Below are 18,959 nucleotides of genomic sequence, written 5' to 3' on the forward strand. Positions count from 1 at the left end.
GCTTGGTCTGTTGAACGTAATTGTCTGGAGCCCAGAAAAAAAGGCTGGGATCACAGCCAGGGGACCTCCAATCCAACATGTAGGTCAGGAAGAGGAGGAAAAATCAATGAAAGACTAGTAATGAGAGGCCAGAGACACAGGCAGAAAACCATGAAAGGCTGTGTCATAGAAGGAAACTTTTTAAGAAACTCAATGCTGGGTATTGAGCAGTCTGTCCTGACTATAACAAGCATCCTACAGGATGAACTAACCACTGTTTTTTATTTTGAATTAGCATAAAATCTCTTCCTGATGAATTTCTACTTCAAGTTTAAACATGTTGATCTGAGTAGCAATCAGAGTTCAATTTTGTGGGTGTTTTCATTTATGACACTCAAATTATTTAGACCTTAGGGTTACAATGCTCTCCCAGCTACAGTATCAAAGGGAAATAGTTTGGAGCCAGGATTTCAGTGGCTTAATAAACAAAAGATGTATCTAGCAACACACAATTAGATCTTGATTATCTGCGCCAGTGAGAGGTAGGAATATATGAATAAAATTAATGGAATCTAAAACCCCAAGTTCAACCTTTTTTGCAATTAAATCAGATCAGTCACTCAGTCGTGTCCGACTCTTTGAGACCCCATGAATCGCAGCACGCCAGGCCTCCCTGTCCATCACCAACTCCCGGAGTTCACTCAGACTCACATCCATCGAGTCAGTGATGCCATCCGGCCATCTCATCCTCTGTCGGTCCCCTTCTCCTCCTGCCCCCAATCCCTCCCAGCATCAGAGTCTTTTCCAATGAGTCAACTCTTTGCATGAGGTGGCCAAAGTACTGGAGTTTCAGCTTTAGCATCATTCCTTCCAAAGAAATCCCAGGGCTGATCTCCTTCAGAATGGACTGGTTGGATCTCCTTGGAGTCCAAGGGACTCTCAAGAGTCTTCTCCAACACCACAGTTCAAAAGCATCAATTCTTCAGCACTCAGCCTTCTTCACAGTCCAACTCTCACATCCATACATGACCACAGGAAAAACCATAGCCTTGACTAGATGAACCTTTTTGGCAAAGGAATGTCTCTGCTTTTGAATATGCTATCTAGGTTGGTCATAACTTTCCTTCCAAGGAGTAAGCGTCTTTTAATTTCATGGCTGCAGTCACCATCTGCAGTGATTTTGGAGCCCAGAAAAATAAAGTCTGACACTGTTTCCACTGTTTCCCCATCTATTTCCCATGAAGTGGTGGGACTGGATGCCATTATCTTCGTTTTCTGAATGTTGAGCTTTAAGCCAACATTTTCACTCTCCACTTTCACTTTCATCAAGAGGCTTTTTAGGGTATTCTTTCTGCCCCCTTCTGATGCCTATGTCAGAAGCTTTCTCTATCTCCTTTATACTTTAATAAAACTTTACTACACAAAAGCTCTGAGCGATCAAGCCTCGTCTCTGGCTCCGGATTGAATTCTTCTCCTCCGGGGGCCAAGAATCCCGGTGTATTCGCGTGATTCAACAACAACCTTTCATTGCCATCTCTTAATATTGTCTGCTTCTGTTAGGTCCATACCATTTCTGTCCTTTATTGTGCCCATTTTTGCATGACATGTTCCCTTGGTATCTCTAATTTTCTTGAAGAGATCTCTAGTCTTTCACATTCTATTGTTTTCCTCTTTCTTTGCGTTGATCACTGAGGAAGGCTTTCTTATCTTTCCTTGCTATTCTTTGGAACTCTGCATTCAAATGGGTATATCTGTCCTTTTCTCCTTTGCCTTTAGCTTCTCTTCTTTTCTCAGCTATTTGTAAGGCCTCCTCAGACAACCATTTTGCCTTTTTGCATTTTTTTTCTTGGGGATGGTCTTGATCACTGTCTCCTGTACAATGTCACAAACCTCCATCCATGGTTCTTCAGGCAGTCTGTCTTGATAGACTAGATCTAATCCCTTGATAGACTAGATCTAATCCCTTGAATCTATTTGTCATTTACACTGTATAATCGTAAGGGATTTGAATTTGTAAGGTCCAGTGGTTTGAATGGTCTAGTGGTTTTTCTTACTTTCTTCAATTTAAGTCTGAATTTTGCAATAAGGAGTTTATGATCTGAGCCACAGTCAGCCCTTGGTCTTGTTTTTGCTGAATGTATAGAGCTTCTTCATTTTCAACTGCAAAGAATATAATCAATCTGATTTCAGTATTGACCATCTGGTGATGTCCACATGTAGACTCTTCTCTTGTGTTGTTGGAAAAGGGTGTTTGCTATGACCAGTGCGTTCTCTTGGCGAAACTCTGTTAGCCTTTGCTCTGCTTCATTTTGTACTCCAAGGCCAAATTTGCCTGTTACTCCAGGTATCTCTTGACTTCCTACTTTTGCATTGCAGTCCCCTATAATGAAAAGGACATATTTTGAGGGTGTTAGTTCTAGAAGGTCTTAAGAAAAAAAAAAAAAAAGAGGCTTTTTAGTTCCTCTTCACTTTCTGCCATAAGGGTGGTGTCATCTGCATATCTGAGGTTATTGATATTTCTCCCGGCAATCTTGATTCCAGCTTGTGTTTCTTCCAGTCCAGCGTTTCTCATGATGTACTCTGCATATAAGTTAAATAAACAGGGTGACAATATACAGCCTTGACGAACTTCTTTTTCTATTTGGAACCAGTCTGTTGTTCCATGTCCAGTTCTAACTGTTGCTTCCTGACCTGCATACAAATTTCTTAAGAGGCAGATCAGGTGGTCTGGTATTCCCATCTCTTTCAGAATTTTCCACAGTTTATTGTGATCCACACAGTCAAAGGCTTTGGCATAGTCAATAAAGCAGAAATAGATGTTTTTCTGGAACTCTCTTGCTTTTTCTATGATCCAGCGGATGTTGGCAATTTGATCTCTGGTTCCTCTGCCTTTTCTAAAACCAGCTTGAACATCTGGAAGTTCACGATTCACATATTGCTGAAGCCTGGCTTGGAGAATTTTGAGCATTACTTTACTAGCGTGTGAGATGAGTGCAATTGTGTGGTAGTTTGAGCATTCTTTGGCATTGCCTTTCTTTGGGATTGGAATGAAAACTGCCCTTTTCCAGTCCTGTGGCCACTGCTGAGTTTTCCAAATTTGCTGGCATATTGAGTGCAGCACTTTCACAGCATCATCTTTCAGGATTTGGAATAGCTCAACTGGAATTCCATCACCTCCACTAGCTTTGTTCATAGTGATGTTTTCTAAGGCCCACTTGACTTCACATTCCAGGATATCTGGCTCCAGGTCAGTGATCACACCATTGTGATTATCTGGGTCGTGAAGATCTTTTTTGTAGTTCTTCTGTGTATTCTTGCCATCTTTTCTTAATATCTTCTGCTTCTGTTAGGTCCATACCATTTCTGTCCTTTATCAAGCTCATCTTTGCATGAAATGTTCCTTTGGTATCTCTGATTTTCTTGAAGAGATCCCTAGTCTTTCCCATTCTGTTGTTTTCCTCTATTTCTTTGCACTGATCACTGAAGAAGGCTTTCTTATCTCTTCTTGCTATTCTTTGGAACTCTGCATTCAGATGTTTATATCTTTCCTTTTCTCCTTTGCTTTTCGCTTCTCTTCTTTTCACAGCTATTTGTAAGGCCTCCCCAGACAGCCATTTTGCTTTTTTGCATTTCTTTTCTATGGGAATGGTCTTGATCCCTGTCTCCTGTACAATGTCACGAACCTCATTCCATAGTTCATCAGGCACTCTATCTATCAGATCTAGGCCCTTAAATCTATTTCTCACTTCCACTGTATAATCATAAGGGATTTGATTTAGGTCATACCTGAATGGTCTAGTGGTTTTCCCTACTTTCTTCAATTTAAGTCTGAATTTGGCAATAAGGAGTTCATGGTCTGAGCCACAGTTAGCTCCTGGTCTTGTTTTTTTGTTTTTTGTTTTTTTTTATTATAGTGAAAACTTTTATATTTGGAATTAGCCAGCTGGACTCAGTTTAGATGATGCCAATTTTGTTGGCAACATCCAAAGCATCATAGTCAGGAGCCAGTCAAACATATGCCTTCTTCTCTCCATCAGGCCTGATCAGAGTATTGACCTTAGCCACGTCAATGTCATAGAGCTTCTTCACAGCCTGTTTAATTTGGTGCTTGTTGGCCTTGACATCCACAATGAATACCAGTGTGTTGTTGTCTTCTTCATGGCTGACTCAGTGGTGAGGGGGAATTTGATGATGGCATAGTGGTCAAGTTTGTTTCTCCTAGGGGCGCTCTTCCAAGGATATTTGGGCTGCCTCCTGAGCCGCAGTGTTTTGGGCCGCCGGAAGGTGGGCGACGTCCGGATCTTCTTTTTTTTGTGGCTGTGGACACCTTTCAACACTGCTTTCTTGGCCTTCAAAGCCTTTGCTTTGGCTTCAGCTTTAGGAGGAACAGGGGCTTTCTTCTTCGCCTCCAGCGCCATCTTCACAAAAAGGCCCTGGTCTTGTTTTTGCTGACTGTATAGAGCTTCTCCATCTTTGGCTGCAGAGAATATAATCAATCTGATTTCGGTGTTGACCATCTGGTGATGTCCATGTATAGAGTCTTCTCTTGTGTTGTTGGAAGAGGGTGTTTGTTATGACCAGTGCATTTTCTTGGCAAAACTCTATTAGTCTTTGCCCTGCTTCATTCCGTATTCCAAGGCCAAATTTGCCTGTTACTCCAGGTGTTTCTTGACTTCCTACTTTTGCATTCCAGTCCCCTATAATGAAAAGGACATCTTTTTTGGGTGTTAGTTCTAAAAGGTCTTGTAGGTCTTCATAGAACCGTTCAACTTCAGCTTCTTCAGCATTACTGGTTGGGGCATAGACTTGGATTACTGTGATATTGAATGGTTTGCCTTGGAAATGAACAGAGATCATTCTATCGTTTTTGAGATTGCATCCAAGTACTGCATTTCGGACTCTCTTGTTGACCATGATGGCCACTCCATTTCTTCTGAGGGATTCCTGCCCGCAGTATACTTATTCTTTAAATTACTAAATAGCAGACAAGTTTAGAGTAATTTCACTGTCAGTTTCCTTTTACCCTGATCTGGAAGAGATGAAACCACTGAAAAGCCATCTAGATGAGAGTAAATTAATAACATGCCAGATAACCTAGAAATTGAAGAATCAACTCCTCAATAATGTTACCTCTTATTGTTTCAGGTTGGATCTCCAAAGAGTGCTTCTGTTTCTAATTTTTAATAAGCTATGATTGAATATTTACCTAAATCAGTACACATGCTAGAATTATGAAATAAAAAAGATATTGTCTTGCCCTGAGGGGTCTTAGATTCCACCAGTGAGACAACAGCTGCAATGCTGAACGTACTAAGTCTAACAGAATCACTGACAAAACGGCAGAGCACAGGGGGAGGGAATGACTTATGTTCCAACGTGAGTAGTGCCTGGGGAAGGAAGTGGATCAGGGAGGCATTCGTGGGACATGATGAGAAGTAAGGGTAGAACATTCAGCGTGAAAGAAGAGCAGGAACTGGACTTTCCAGTTACTCTGTAGGCCTGAGGTAAAACTCATGATCAAGCTGGCTGAAATGTGCAGGAGCATGAGGAAATGGTGGAACAGTGGGTAGGAGGATCTGTTACGGCCAAAACATGGAGGATCTTGAGGATGGACTGTATTTTTTCATGAAAATAGGAAAGCTTTCTGAGAACTGAAGTGCCAAGATGGGCTTTGTGAGTTAGAAAGAAAAGTGTGGCAAAAATATAAATCACAGTTTTAGGATAAAAGAGACTGGGGACAGGGAAAACCCCTTAGGCGGTTATTGAATGACCCAGTTCAGGGTTGCTCAATATGCTCCAAGGAACACTGGTATTCTCAAAAGAAAGGTGGGGGAGGACAGTCTTCTTGGGGAGTTATAATGCATAGTAGCTGTTCTTAGAAGTCCTGCAGTAAAAATCTAACTTTGCATAACCCAATGTATCCCAAACTCACTTGACCAAAGCATCTCTGTTGTGATAGATGTGTTGGTGGCTATAGAATATTTATTAATACTCAGCAAGATGCTAGGATTAAATAGGATATAATTGTGAAATGCAGTTCAGGTAGTAGATGACATTCTGAACTAGGATATAGCAGTATAAGATATAGCAATCACTCCTATATCCCCAGGAAGCTCAGTAACAAAGAATCCGCCTAACAATGCAGGAGACACGGCTTGATCCTTGGGTCAGGAAGATTCCCCCAGGGGGAAATGGCAACCCACTCCAGTATTCTTGCCTGGAAAATCCATGGACAGAGGAGCCTGGTGGGTTACAATGCATGGGTCACAAAGTCAGACACGGCTGAGTGACTAAGAATGCACATACACACCTATATTATCTGTTTAAAATCTTGCAGTAGTTTCAATATGATGATATATGCTATATATAAAAATGAAAGAAAGTGTAAGAAGGTGTTTTGCTCAGTCGTGTCCGACTCTTTGTGACCCCATGGATTACAGCTCACCAGGCTCCTCTGTCCATGGAATTTTCCAGGCAGGAATACTAGAATGGGTAACCGTACCCTTCTCCAGGGGATCTTCCCAGTCCAGGGATCAAACCCAGGTCTCACACGTTGCAGCCAGATTCCTTACTGTTTAGCCACCAGGGAAGTCCCATATCCTGTACATAGGAAAAGCCAAAGTTGAGAATTTGGGGTGGAGGGCAGAGGGAGTGAGATGAGAGGCTGGGGACAACAGAAATGGTTAAAAGGCTGCTTAAGAAGCTGTTTGGCACCAGGTCTCATCACCACCCTGAAAAGCCAAGTGACTTTCCCTTTCTCCCAACCCTGCAGGAAAGAGGAAGTAAAGGCAAAATATAACTTCAGGAAAAATACAATGTAGAAGAACTATAACCATCTTACACTGCTTACTTCAGCCATACTAATGTAATCATTTAATACTGACATTAAAAAGAAAGCCTGCACCACGTTCATACTGAGAGGTGGCAGGGTATGAGAGTTCTAGGTCCTTGCTGGCCAGAGAGAAAGTAAACAACATGATCTAAGGTTGATTAGTCAAGAATCCATGGTATAAGCATATTATGTAGATAGAAGTGAATAGCAGGAAAAAAACAGTTACATTAGAAAGAGATGTCTTTGGGTAGTAGCAGCATGGCTGGAGGCAGGGAACATGGTTTTTGTTGCATTTGAACACTATTTTATTCTTAAAATTAAAAAATTCTAACATCTGCTGTGATAAAGAGCAAAAGCTTTATGCGTTACCTAAAGATTAAGTTCATTCTTTTATTCAAGGCACACTGGCAAGAGGCACTTCTATACTAGGCTGGACCATCTGTGAAGAGCTCTCTTGAGATCCCCAGATAAAAGTTACTGAAGGCACAAGTTTTATTTTGTCAGTGATTCTCCCTATGAATTATTTATCATATTTTTATATAGTGGAAAACTACCTTGGCAACTGGTATATCATGATTACATTGTGGATACAGACAGTTAATAAGCAGGGACTGCTATATTTGATTCAACAAAATAATCCTCAACCAGAAGCAGAAGTTACTTTAGAAAGCAGCTTACCACAATAAAAAGAGAGAGGAAATCACTGTGGCCCGGGTACCTAGACCTTGTACAAGCTTCCATTTCCATGTGTGCACAGGAATCCCAGGTCTAGAACCAGGCAATTGAAAACCCAAGAGAAAGTGATTTAACTTGAAAGCCTTTAAGGAGACTCATATTAGCTACTCCTATGACAACACAGATGGATTACATACCAATGAAGTTAGTTTAGGAAGCTAAGAGTTCATTTTAATATGAGACTGCTCCCTTTAAACTCTGTGAGTTGAAGAATCCATGACTGTTGTGTACCTGTTGGCATTTTTTTTATATATAAGGATCTTCCAGAAAAGCATCAACTCAACAGCCTGTGCCTGGAGGGAACTTTGGTACCACACCTAAAGAAGGTGTTTTTTACATGCCTTGTTTGTAAAGGTGGGGCCAGAGAGTCTGCAAGAGGCTCAGAACAAGACTTGTGGCTCTGTGGAAGTCAGCTGATTTTAACATATATGCAAATGACTTCCCTGCCATTCTTCACTAACCAACCACACCAAGAGCCAAGAGCACTTTTCCAGTCCTAGGAACTCTAGGGACACACTGCTCAGGTGACAGGTAGTGCTTGCTACCTCCACCTTGGATGTGGCAGAGTGGCAGAGCAGTAAAAACTTAGGGGTGAGCAACCCTGATGACTCACGTGTGAATTCACTCAGCATCGTGGGCCAGAACTGGGAGGACAAAGGGAATCTTTGAAACGCCCGACACTCAAGATGCTCACAGCCCAGATTCATAAAGATGATTATATACCATTCTATTATAGAGGTACGCAGCTGATGCCAGGAGCAAGGAGGCCCACCAACCACTGGCTTCACAGAGGAGTGCCCCTCTTCATCAGACCCCTTTCTGCCTTTTGTCTACAGATCCTGCTTTATTATAATATGAGGACTGAAAAAGTCAAAATTTGGTAGGACCGAGAACATTTGAAACCTGTCTTGCCATTACCCAGGCTAGGCTAACAGACACAGTAAAAGGCAGCTGCAGAATAACAGAAGCATCTCTCCCCATGATACATTACAGTTGTAGAGTATCAAATAACCCCCATCTTTGTATGACTCCTGCTTTCTTACTCACTGGAAGCTTTTGTTCTCTAAAATTATTAATCAGAAGAAACTTTCCTATTTGAAATTAAACCCATAAAAATGAAATATTCCATTACTGACTGAACATCCAAGTCACTCTGACACAGAGAAGCAGCCTTTATTTACAACCCCGGTGTAAAGCCTCAGGAAAGGAGTTGTGGATGTAGTATTCCACAACTAAACTTTTAGTTTCCAAGGAAACATCACTCCTGAGCTCAGTCTAACAGTTTAAACCTGACACTGACCATGGGAGCCCTGTTTTGCTATCAGCCTGTCAAAATACTGTTTCATTCACATTTTATCTCCACGCTTCCCTCAAATCCTGTATTAACTCTATACTTTATCTGGTCCTCTAGTGTATAGCCTCCCTTATTGTAATGGGTTAATAAACCTGTTTGTCAGATTACTGGTCTGTGGATGGGCTAAGAGGGCATCATAATCTATCAGAGACTTGTTGATTTCCAGAATCTGATCATAACAATCTAGATACTATTGGGGATATGACTATACAACTGTGGTAAGGGGTTGTTCAGTCACTAAGTCGTGCCCAACTCTTTGCGACTCCATGGACTGCAGCACATCAGGCTTCCCTGTCCTTCACCAACTCCCAGAGTTTGCTTAAACTCATGGCCATTGAGTCAGTGATGTTATCTAACCATCTCATCCTCTGGGGGAAAGATTAACAGATTTATACTTGAAGTTTGGGCTTTCCAGGTGACTCAGTGAGTAAAGAAACTGCCTGCAATGCCGGAGATGCAGGTTTGAACCCTGGGTCAGGAGGATCTCCTGGAGGAGGGCATGGCAACCCACTTCAGTGTTCCTGCCTGGAGAATCCCATGGACAGAGGAGCCTGGCAGGGTACAGTCCATGGCGTCACAAAGAATCAGATATGACTGAAGATGAGCACACGTGCACAAACCTGGAGTTTAGTTTCTTAGTAAATCTAGCCATTTGTTAGCTTGAAATTTGATTCCATGCTGAATTAAAATGACTGAACTGTGAAAATAGCCCTCACAGAACCTTAAAGTCTCATACCAAAAAAATAGGATATATGGCAAGCATTTCGAGAAAAAAACTTTCCCAAATAAGTGTTTGATCTAACAGAGTTAGCAACCCCAGACGGCTAAATTCCTGGCCAATTCATACCAATTCTGTGAGACCCAGCTCAAGCCTTACCTCCTCTCCAGAGCTGTCCCGAGTCCTTCCTTTTCCATACTCTGGTGGCACCTGGTGTCACATCTGTGCTATGGCACACACCACACAATACCGTGATTGCTTGGTTACCTGTTTTCCCTGTTCATCTCAACGCGTTGAGAGTAGGTCCTTGTTCGTAAAGTCCTAGCACCTGACACAATCCCAGGCAGACAGGAGCTCAGTTAATGTTGATGAACCAACAAACGAAGAGACGGGGAACAAGAAAACCGGTTGGCAAGTGGTAGTAATGGTTCAAAAGGGATAGAAATGACCTGGACTCAGCGTGACTAGAAGGAAATGATAGATAAATGTGGGACATTTGAAAGGAAGATTAAAAAAAAAAAAAGATTTGTTAACTAAGTGGAAGTGGAAAACAAAGAAAAATTTTAAATCTTAAAACTACAACCGGAATAAAGGAATCCTAGACTATTTTGCTGAGCTTTTTTCGTTTTGATTTTTTTTCTTTTTTTGTCCTGTGCAGTATGTGGGATCTTAGTCTCCTGACTAAGGATGGAACCTGTGCCCCCTGCAGTGGAAGCTCAGAGCCTTAACCGTTGGACCTCCAGGGAAGTCCCTATTCAGCTTTAGAAAAGCACATTTCTCAAGGTCCTAGGACAGTCCAGGGTATTTCCAGACATTTAGAATTAGAGTCAAGGCTCAGAATACACTGGGAACCATTAACATTGAGGCAAACTTTAAAAAGTGGATGAACACTCCTCCGAGGAAGAGACTATGCACTGAATGGCTGAAGGACTGAAACTTGGAGAATGAAGAGTTCTAGAGGAAAATAAGCAAAAAAGACAACAGAAAGAACACATTCACAGTATCCTGGACACCAGTGCAGAAGGGCTGCCTACAGGTAACAGGACAACCCAAAAACCGTGACTGAAAAACCGTGACAACTTGAGGTTCATCACGGTAGCGAGTTATAAAATACAACAGTTGCTTACATCAGTGGTTTTCCTCCAGCTGCTACCTGTGAGAATATATAATGGACAAAAGATCCAATTTCAATGGCAAAAAACAAACAAAAATACCTGGTAGTAAACTTTTTTACTAATTTACAAAGACCAAGAGATTTTAATAACAAAGAGATGCAGTACATGGGAAACATGATAAAATGAAATGTTAGTGTCCTCCAAATGGACACATTAAATAACAATTTAAAGCCAGAATAAATTGCAAGTGGACCAATGAGGTATTTGAAAAACAAAGAAAAGCAGATAAAAGTAGCATAAATGGGGAGAAAGGGAGAACATTTTCTAGACATAATCCCCCAAAAGCAGGACTTAAAAAAAGAGGATTGACAGATAAGACTGTGAAAAAACCTGATCCTAGAGTCCAAGCCACACAGCTCAGGCCTTTAAAATGTCCTTTTCAGTCCTTGGATCTGTGATCATTACAATCCCCCGACCCTCACCCACCACAAACACACACTGCACCATCCCCACCGCCAACCCTGGCCTGAGCAGATGAACCATCTGTAAGGACTCACCAAGGATCTTCACAGTCCCATTCTAGCTAGATCAACACTGCAGATTTTCAACTTTCAAAACCACTCTCAAAGCCTGTGATACAGCTAGCCCTCAGCTCTGTCTGAGAAACAGGATCAAGAGGAAAAAACAACCAGGCCATGGCAGCTGCTGCTAAGTCAAAAGCCAAGATTTGACACCACGAGTGTTTGGGCTGAGGTTATTTTGGCCCTAGAAGTAACAGCAACACACCCTACTTGACCAAAAGTAGAGACCAAAAGCAGAAGAAAGACAGTAGCAAGTATAAAACCTAATAGGGTATATGTTCAAATGTTCTCTGGCTTGTTTTTTCCTTGACTTAAAAAAAAAAACAACAACAGTCTATCATAGTGGTTCTCAAACTTCAGAGTACATCAGAATCACCTGGAAGGCTTTTGTAAAAAGATGGCTGGGTACCACCCGCCCCCTCCAAGTTTCTGACTTAGTTGGTCTGGAGTGGGACCAGAAGGTCTGTATGTCTACAGATGAATTAAATAAAATTCTAAAACAAGTCAACAAGTGACTTCCCTAATGGTCTAGTGGCTAAGACTCCATGCTCTCATTGGAGGGGGCCAGGGTTCAATCCCTGGTCAGGGAACTAGATCCCACACGCCACAACTGAAAAAGGTCCAGAATGCTACAACTAAGAGCTGGCACAGCCAAATAAATAAATATTAAAAAAAAAAAAAGACATGGAGGAAAGCTATGTGCACATGTGTCTGTTTAAATAATCACTTTATATTAAATCAATGATCCTGGAAGTGCTTTTCAGGTACTTAGCCCTATGGTAGGTAGTATCTTTTTCAGGTAGATCTAAATTTATTATGACTAAATAGAGGAATTCCTTGGTGGCCCAGTGGCTAGGACTCTGCTCTCACTGCCAAGGGCCCGGGTTCTATCCGTGGTTGGGAAACTAAGATCACAAAAGCCCCACAGGGTGGTCAAAATAAAGAAATAAATAGAGTTACAAATATTTCATATAAGTGTGTGAATTTTAATTGTCTAGTTATAACTATAATGTATATCATAGAGATATCATTTATATATGTCTCAAATCTTATTGGAGAAGGAAATGGCAACCCACTCCAGTGTTCTTACCTGGAGAATCCCAGGGACAGGGGAGCCTGGTGGGCTGCCGTCTATGGGGTCGCAAAGAGTCAGACACGACCGGTGACTTAGCATAGCATAGCAAATCTTATTAACCAATAAAAATTAATAATACTGGGACTTCCCTGGCAGTCCAGTGGTTAAGACTCCACATTTCCACTACAGGGGGCGAGTTTGATCCCTGGTCAGAGAACATGGCCATGTGCCATGTGCCGTGGCCAAAATGCAAAATAATAATACCTAGCTTAGTTTACTATGCTTTATAAAACCATAGATATTAACACAAAAAAAGCAATTCAGAATTATGATTAAAGTGGGCATTTGCTTTTATATTTAAAAAGCAATTGCTCCTTCAATAGCTGAATGACTAAACAAACTGAATACATCCAGAAAATGAAATAAAAAAGGAATGACCTACTGACACATGCAGTGATTTGGATGGATCTCAGGGCATTTATACCGAGTGAAAAAAAAAATTCTCAGAAGACTATGTATTGTATGAGTCCATTTAGATAAATTCCTCAAAATGATAAAATTACAGATATGGAGAATAGATTATTAACTACCAGGGTCTAAAAATAATACTCGAATGCCGGGTAGGTAGATCCATAAATGGGCAGCATGAGGGAGAGCTTTGTGGTAATGGAATAGATGTTTCTTGATAGCATTGATGGTTACAGGAATCCACACACTTGACAAAATGACACAGAACTATACATATATGTTGCACCAATGTCCATTTCTTGGCTTTGATACTGTACTATATCCACATAAGACAGAACCATTGGGAAACTGGGTAGAGTACATGGAACTCTCCGTACTATTTTTACACCTTCCTATGAATCTACAATTGTATAAAAATTAAAGTTAAGAAAAAAAAAAAAAAGTCGGGAATTCCCTGGCAGTCTCATGGTTTGGACTTGGCACTTTAACTGCCATGGCCCAGGGTTCAATCCTTGGTAGGGAACTAAGATCCTGCAAGCCACATGGTATGGCAAAAAAAAAAAAAAAGAGAGAGAGAGAAAAAAGTTAAAAAGCAGTCGCCTATCTATATAACAAAGTTAGAAAGCAATTTTTTTAAAGAGACAATTTAGGGGCTTCCCTGGTGGCTCAGTGGTGAAGAATCACCTGCCAATGCAGGAGACATGGGTTTGATCCCTGGTCCAGGAGAATCCCACATGCCTTGGAGCAACTAAGCCTGTGCGCCACAACTACTGAGCCTATGCTCTAGAGCCCAGAAACTGCAACTACTGAACCCATGTATCCCAGAGCCCAGGCCCCACAAGAGAAGCCACTACAGTGAGAAGCCCCCACACTGCAACAGAGCAGCCCCTGTTCACCACAAGTAGAGAAAAGCCAGCACAACGAAGACCCAGCACAGCCAAAAATAGACCATTTAAATAAATAATAAAAATCATTAGTTACCTAGGAATTGTTCAGTCACTAAACAGTGTCCGACTCTTTGCTTCCCCACGGACTGCAGCACATCAGACTCCCCCGTCCTCCCAGAGTTTGGTCAGATTCATGTCTATTGAGTCAGTGATGCTATCTGACCATCTCAACCTCTGCTGCCCGCTTCTCCTTTTACCTTCAATCTTTACCAGCATCAGGGTCTTTTCCAAGAGTACCTGGAGCTGACTGTGGCTCAGATCATGAGCTCCTTATAACCTACAAAATAAATCTTTTTAAAAGGTATTCATGAGTGGCATGTAAAAAATTATAAAACTTCATTGAAATGTAAGTGGAGCAATATCATGTTCATTGATAGCAAGATTCAATATTGTAAAGATGTCATTTTCTTTAAAAATGACCTAAAGATTAAATGAATTTCCAATTAAGATCTCAAATAGGTTTACAGAACTTTTACTGGTTGCTTCTAAAATGTAATAGCATGACTTACCATAAAGCCACAGAAATGAACATGGTACACTGTGCTGGTACAAAACAACCAACCAATAAAACAGAATGGAGAGCCCAGAAGCAGATCCATGCACACTTGGAAATTTGATAAGACAGAGATGCCGTTTAGGTCACTGGAGAAAGAATGGACTTTTCAATAAAGAGTGCTAAGTATCCACAAGGAAAAAAGGAATCAGTGATAGATAAAATAATTAGATATGAGTACATATTTTAGAAACATTTCAAAGAAAATAGAGAATTATCTGTGACCTCAGGGTTAGGAGAGAGCTATTAAACAAGACACAAAAAGTGTTAACCATAAAATGACAAATTCGACCATCTTAAAAAAACTTTATTAAAAGAAACCATGAGGAAGGTGAAATGAGAGCCACAAAATGAGAGAAAATATTTGCAATATATCACTCACAAAAATCTGCTACCCACAATGTATTTTTAAATTTATTTTAAAAAGTAAAATAAAAAAACAGATAATAATCAGGAAAATAAAATTAAAATTGCAATGAAAAATTGGTAAAAATACATATTTAGATTGGTAAAAATTAAATTTGTGAAGTACTGACAAGAATGAAAATTCTTATGGGAAGTTTGGGAGATTCTCAAATAGAATTTCTCTGTTTTTTTTTTAATGAACCCTGGCTCTGAGTTTTTTTTTTTTTTTGGTTGTGTTGGATCTTCATTGCTGCACAGGCTTCTCTCTCATTTTGGTGAGCAGTGCGGCTACTCTTTAGTTGCAGGCTTCTCATTGCAGTGGCTTTTCTTATTTTTGTTTTTTTATTTAATAAAGTTTTTTTGTGTGTGTGTAATAAAGTTTTATTAAAGTATAAAGGAGATAGAGAAAGCTTCTGACATAGCTATCAGAAGGGGATAATAAAGTTTTATTTTTCAAAATCTACAGTTGGTGGGACCTGTTCATGCATCTTCACCAGCAGCTGGGACATTTCCACCCTTGGTGTGTCTGATGTAAATCACTTGAGCTCTGTGTTTTGAAACCAGTTTAATAAGTCCTTTACTAAGGAGTTCCTGAAGGGCTGCCCTGGCCAGGGAACCACGAATCTTCAGACTCTCAGAGACAACAGCTGGAGTTATAAGTTTAGAGTTGGGAACTTCTTTACAGAGTCTGTCATGTTGCTTTGTCAAACAAGACTAGTATTGAGCTTGTCCTGAACTTTGCCTTTGGACCACTTCTTTTTGGCCCCAGATTTGTTCACTGGATCTTTGTCTTTCTTGGTCGACTTTCTGGCATCTTTCTTCTTCTTGTCATCCTTGGGCGGCACAGCGAAGCCCGGAGAGCAGCTGCAACAACTGCCGCCTCACTATGATGCCGGACAAAAAGGCTGCGGTGGCTTCTCTCACTGCAGAGCACGGGCTCTGGGCACATGGGCTCAGTAGTTGATGCTCCCAGGCTCCAGAGCACAGACAGGCTCAACTGCGGCACATGGGCTTAGCTGCTCCTCGCCATGTGGGATCTTTCCAGATCAGGGATTGAACCCATGTCTCCTGCACTGGCAGGTGGATTCACCACTGAGCCACCAGGGGAGCCTATTAAATGGAATTTCTTTTGTTTCCTTCGTGGATGTAAATTGGTATAAATATTGTGGAAAATGATTCAGCACCATCCTGAAAACTAAACATTCACATACAGAATAACATACAATTAACACTCCTAGATTTAACCTTAAAATTCTTGGAAATATCCATCAAGAAATGTGTGTAAGAATGTTCAAAGCATCAATGTTTTTAACAGCAAAATAAATAGGAAGAAAAACAACGCAAATATCCATCTGCAGGAAAGTAACTCTTCTTCTCAATGGGGAGGTTTCACCTCAAATACCACTTCATTAGGCCTTCTCCAAGCTCTATTTAAATTTAAAACACACATTCTCTTATAGTAGCTACCCCCTTGCTTTCACATCAAATCACAACTCTCAGTTACCATCTAAAGTCAGTGCATTTTTTTTAAAGGTCATCTTCCCACACTGGACAGTAAACTTCACGAAAAGAACATGTATTTCTTCTTACTCTGTATGTCTAGGCCTTTGCACACAGTAACACCGAAAATAAAAAGGAAGGTGAAAGAGAAATAAAAAAAAGACAGGGATAAGTGAGGTGGTAGAAGAGTTCATTGAAAACTTACCTACCAAAACGGAAACAGACTCGCAGACATACAGAACTGACTTGTGGTTGTTAAGGAGAGGGGGAAGGGGGAAGGATGGGTTGGGGTTAGCAAACACAACTATTATATATAGAATAAACAAGGTCCTACTGTACAACACAGGGAACTATATCCAATATTCTATAATAAACCATATGGATAAGAATACCTATCTATATATCTGAATCACACTGCTACAGAGCAGAGTACAGTATTGTAAATCAACTCTACTTCCATAAAATTAGGTTTTTTTTTTTTAAAACAGTTCATTGAGATCTCGGACAAAAGGGGAAAGGGAAGCCAAGTTATAGAATCTTCCACATGAAATGGAGCAACTCTGTATCTGGAAGGTATGCTCATCATTTGAAGAAGGACTGAAGACAATATAAAGAAAAGACTTGGTAAAACAGCAAGAATAAAATCAAAATTGCGGGGGTAGGATCTGGAGAGTACAGAGTAATTCAAAATTGTTTCTGCTTTTGAGCTTAAGGTCTTACTCTTGCTATCGATATGTTTCACTGAGGGGTGGGAGGGCAGTATATTCCCATTGGAAGACAGTAGGAAAACAGATTTACCTTAATTGAAGTGTGCTTTATCATCAAGTTTGCTACTACATAAAATAAAAGATGACAATTGTTATGGGCTTAATTTTATCTTCTCAACAAGCATATGTTGAAATCCGAACCCCTGGTGCATCATAACATGACTGTGCTTGGAGACAGGATCTGTAGTGAGGTAATTACAATAAAGTGAGGTCACATAGGTAGGCCCTAATCCATTGTAACTGCTTTCCTTATTAAGAAGAGATGAGGACAGACCTGCATACACACAGAGAAAAGTCATGTGAAAACACAGCAAGGTGGCCTTCTGCTAGTCAGGCAAAGAAGACTCAAGACAAAAACAAAAAACCAAACCTGCTGACCTTGATCTTGGGCTTTCCACCTCCTGAGCTGTCAGAAAATACATTTGTTGTTTAAGCCACCTAGTTTGTGGTATTTTGTTGTGGCAGCCCTGGCAATATATCACTCTAAATAAATACTACTCTGCCTAGAACTGCTTTAATGCAAAAGAAATTTTCCTGTGCTTCCCTAGGTCCCATTAGCTAATACCTATTAAAAGATAATAAAATCTGTCATGCTATTAAGAATTACTGAAATTGCTTAATTACCTGAAATTACAAGATGCTTACTCCTTGGAAGGAAAGTTATGACCAATCTAGATAGCATATTCAAAAGCAGAGATATTACTTTGCCAACAAAGGTTCGTCTAGTCAAGGCTATTGCTTTTCCTGTGGTCATGTATGGATGTGAGAGTTGGACTGTGAAGAAAGCAGAGAGCCGAAGAATTGATGCTTTTGAACTGTGGTGTTGGAGAAGACTCTTGAGAGTCCCTTGGACTGTGAAGAGATCCAACCAGTCCATTCTGAAGGAGATCAGTCCTGGGTGTTCATTGGAAGGACTGATGCTGAAGCTAAAACTCCAATACTTCGGCCACCTCATGCAAAGAGTTGACTCATTGGAAAAGACCCTGATGCTGGGGGGGATTGGGGGCAGGAGGAGAAGGGGATGACAGACGATGAGATGGCTGGATGGCATCACCGACTCGATGAACGTGAGTTTGAGTGAACTCCGGGAATTGGTGATGGACAGGGAGGCCTGTCGTGCTGCGATTCATGGGGTCTCAAAGAGTCGGACATGACTGAGTGACTGAACTGAACTGAACTGATGGGATGTTGATAAAACTACTGCCAACTTTTTGTTCCCTTACTGATCCCTTCCTATAGGAAGACTTGATGAAATCCAATTTGTCCATTTCACACTGTAGGCAGGAAGCCCAGGGCCTGCAAACTTTTCCAGAAATGAAAACATACAAGAAAATGCCTGAGATCTAGGCATGAAAAGGGCAGACACCAATTTAAGAAAATTAAACTACAAAATTTTAAAATGTTCCATTAAATTCATATATAAACTTAATTTTTCATTTTAAAACATATGAATTTCCTTACATTTGAAAATAATTAGCACATTAGAGTTTTACATTTCTCAAGAATTCTGACATATCCATGACTGCTTAAAATGCGTATCAAATCATTAATGAGTCAACACAGTCAATTAATTTCCAAAACCAGGATAATCCATTCAGAAAATTTTTTGAGAAAAGATATTCAACATTGGATATGCGTGTATCTTAATATTTGATGACATGGGGTAGGGTCTCCCTTTTCTCCCTCCATTCCCTAACTGCCTGCCTCCTTCATTTCCAAATTACATAACAGTTCAGAGGTGGGTGGCAGTGACTCCTGCAAGGGAGGGCTAGGGAATTGTGAGGACAAAACATTTAGGGGTAAGGAGGATAAGGGGCTTAGAAAAGAAGAAATCACAGGAACTTCCTCGGTGATCCAGTGGTTAAGAAACTGCAACGCTTCCAATGCAGGGGACAAAGGGTTCATGAATGATACACATGAAAACACAAAA

General features: G+C 40.7%; 1 protein-coding gene and 1 pseudogene across 1 annotated transcript; both read right to left on the reverse strand.

Annotated features, from left to right (window-relative positions):
- Nucleotides 1–3,933: 3,933 nt before the first annotated feature.
- LOC106701603 (large ribosomal subunit protein uL23 pseudogene) lies at nt 3,934–4,415 on the reverse strand (annotated as a pseudogene).
- A 10,783-nt stretch (nt 4,416–15,198) lies between these two features.
- On the reverse strand, nt 15,199–16,172 carry LOC102266431 (small ribosomal subunit protein eS25-like). The gene is given in 4 exon segments (XM_070358206.1): nt 15,199–15,456; nt 15,458–15,481; nt 15,483–15,635; nt 16,165–16,172. Coding segments are annotated over 4 exon segments (399 nt in total). The 3' UTR covers nt 15,199–15,242.
- Between the last annotated feature and the right edge of the window lie 2,787 nt (nt 16,173–18,959).

The sequence above is a fragment of the Bos mutus genome, chromosome 21 (assembly GCF_027580195.1).
Source record: "Bos mutus isolate GX-2022 chromosome 21, NWIPB_WYAK_1.1, whole genome shotgun sequence".
NCBI classification, from domain to species: Eukaryota; Metazoa; Chordata; class Mammalia; order Artiodactyla; family Bovidae; genus Bos; species Bos mutus.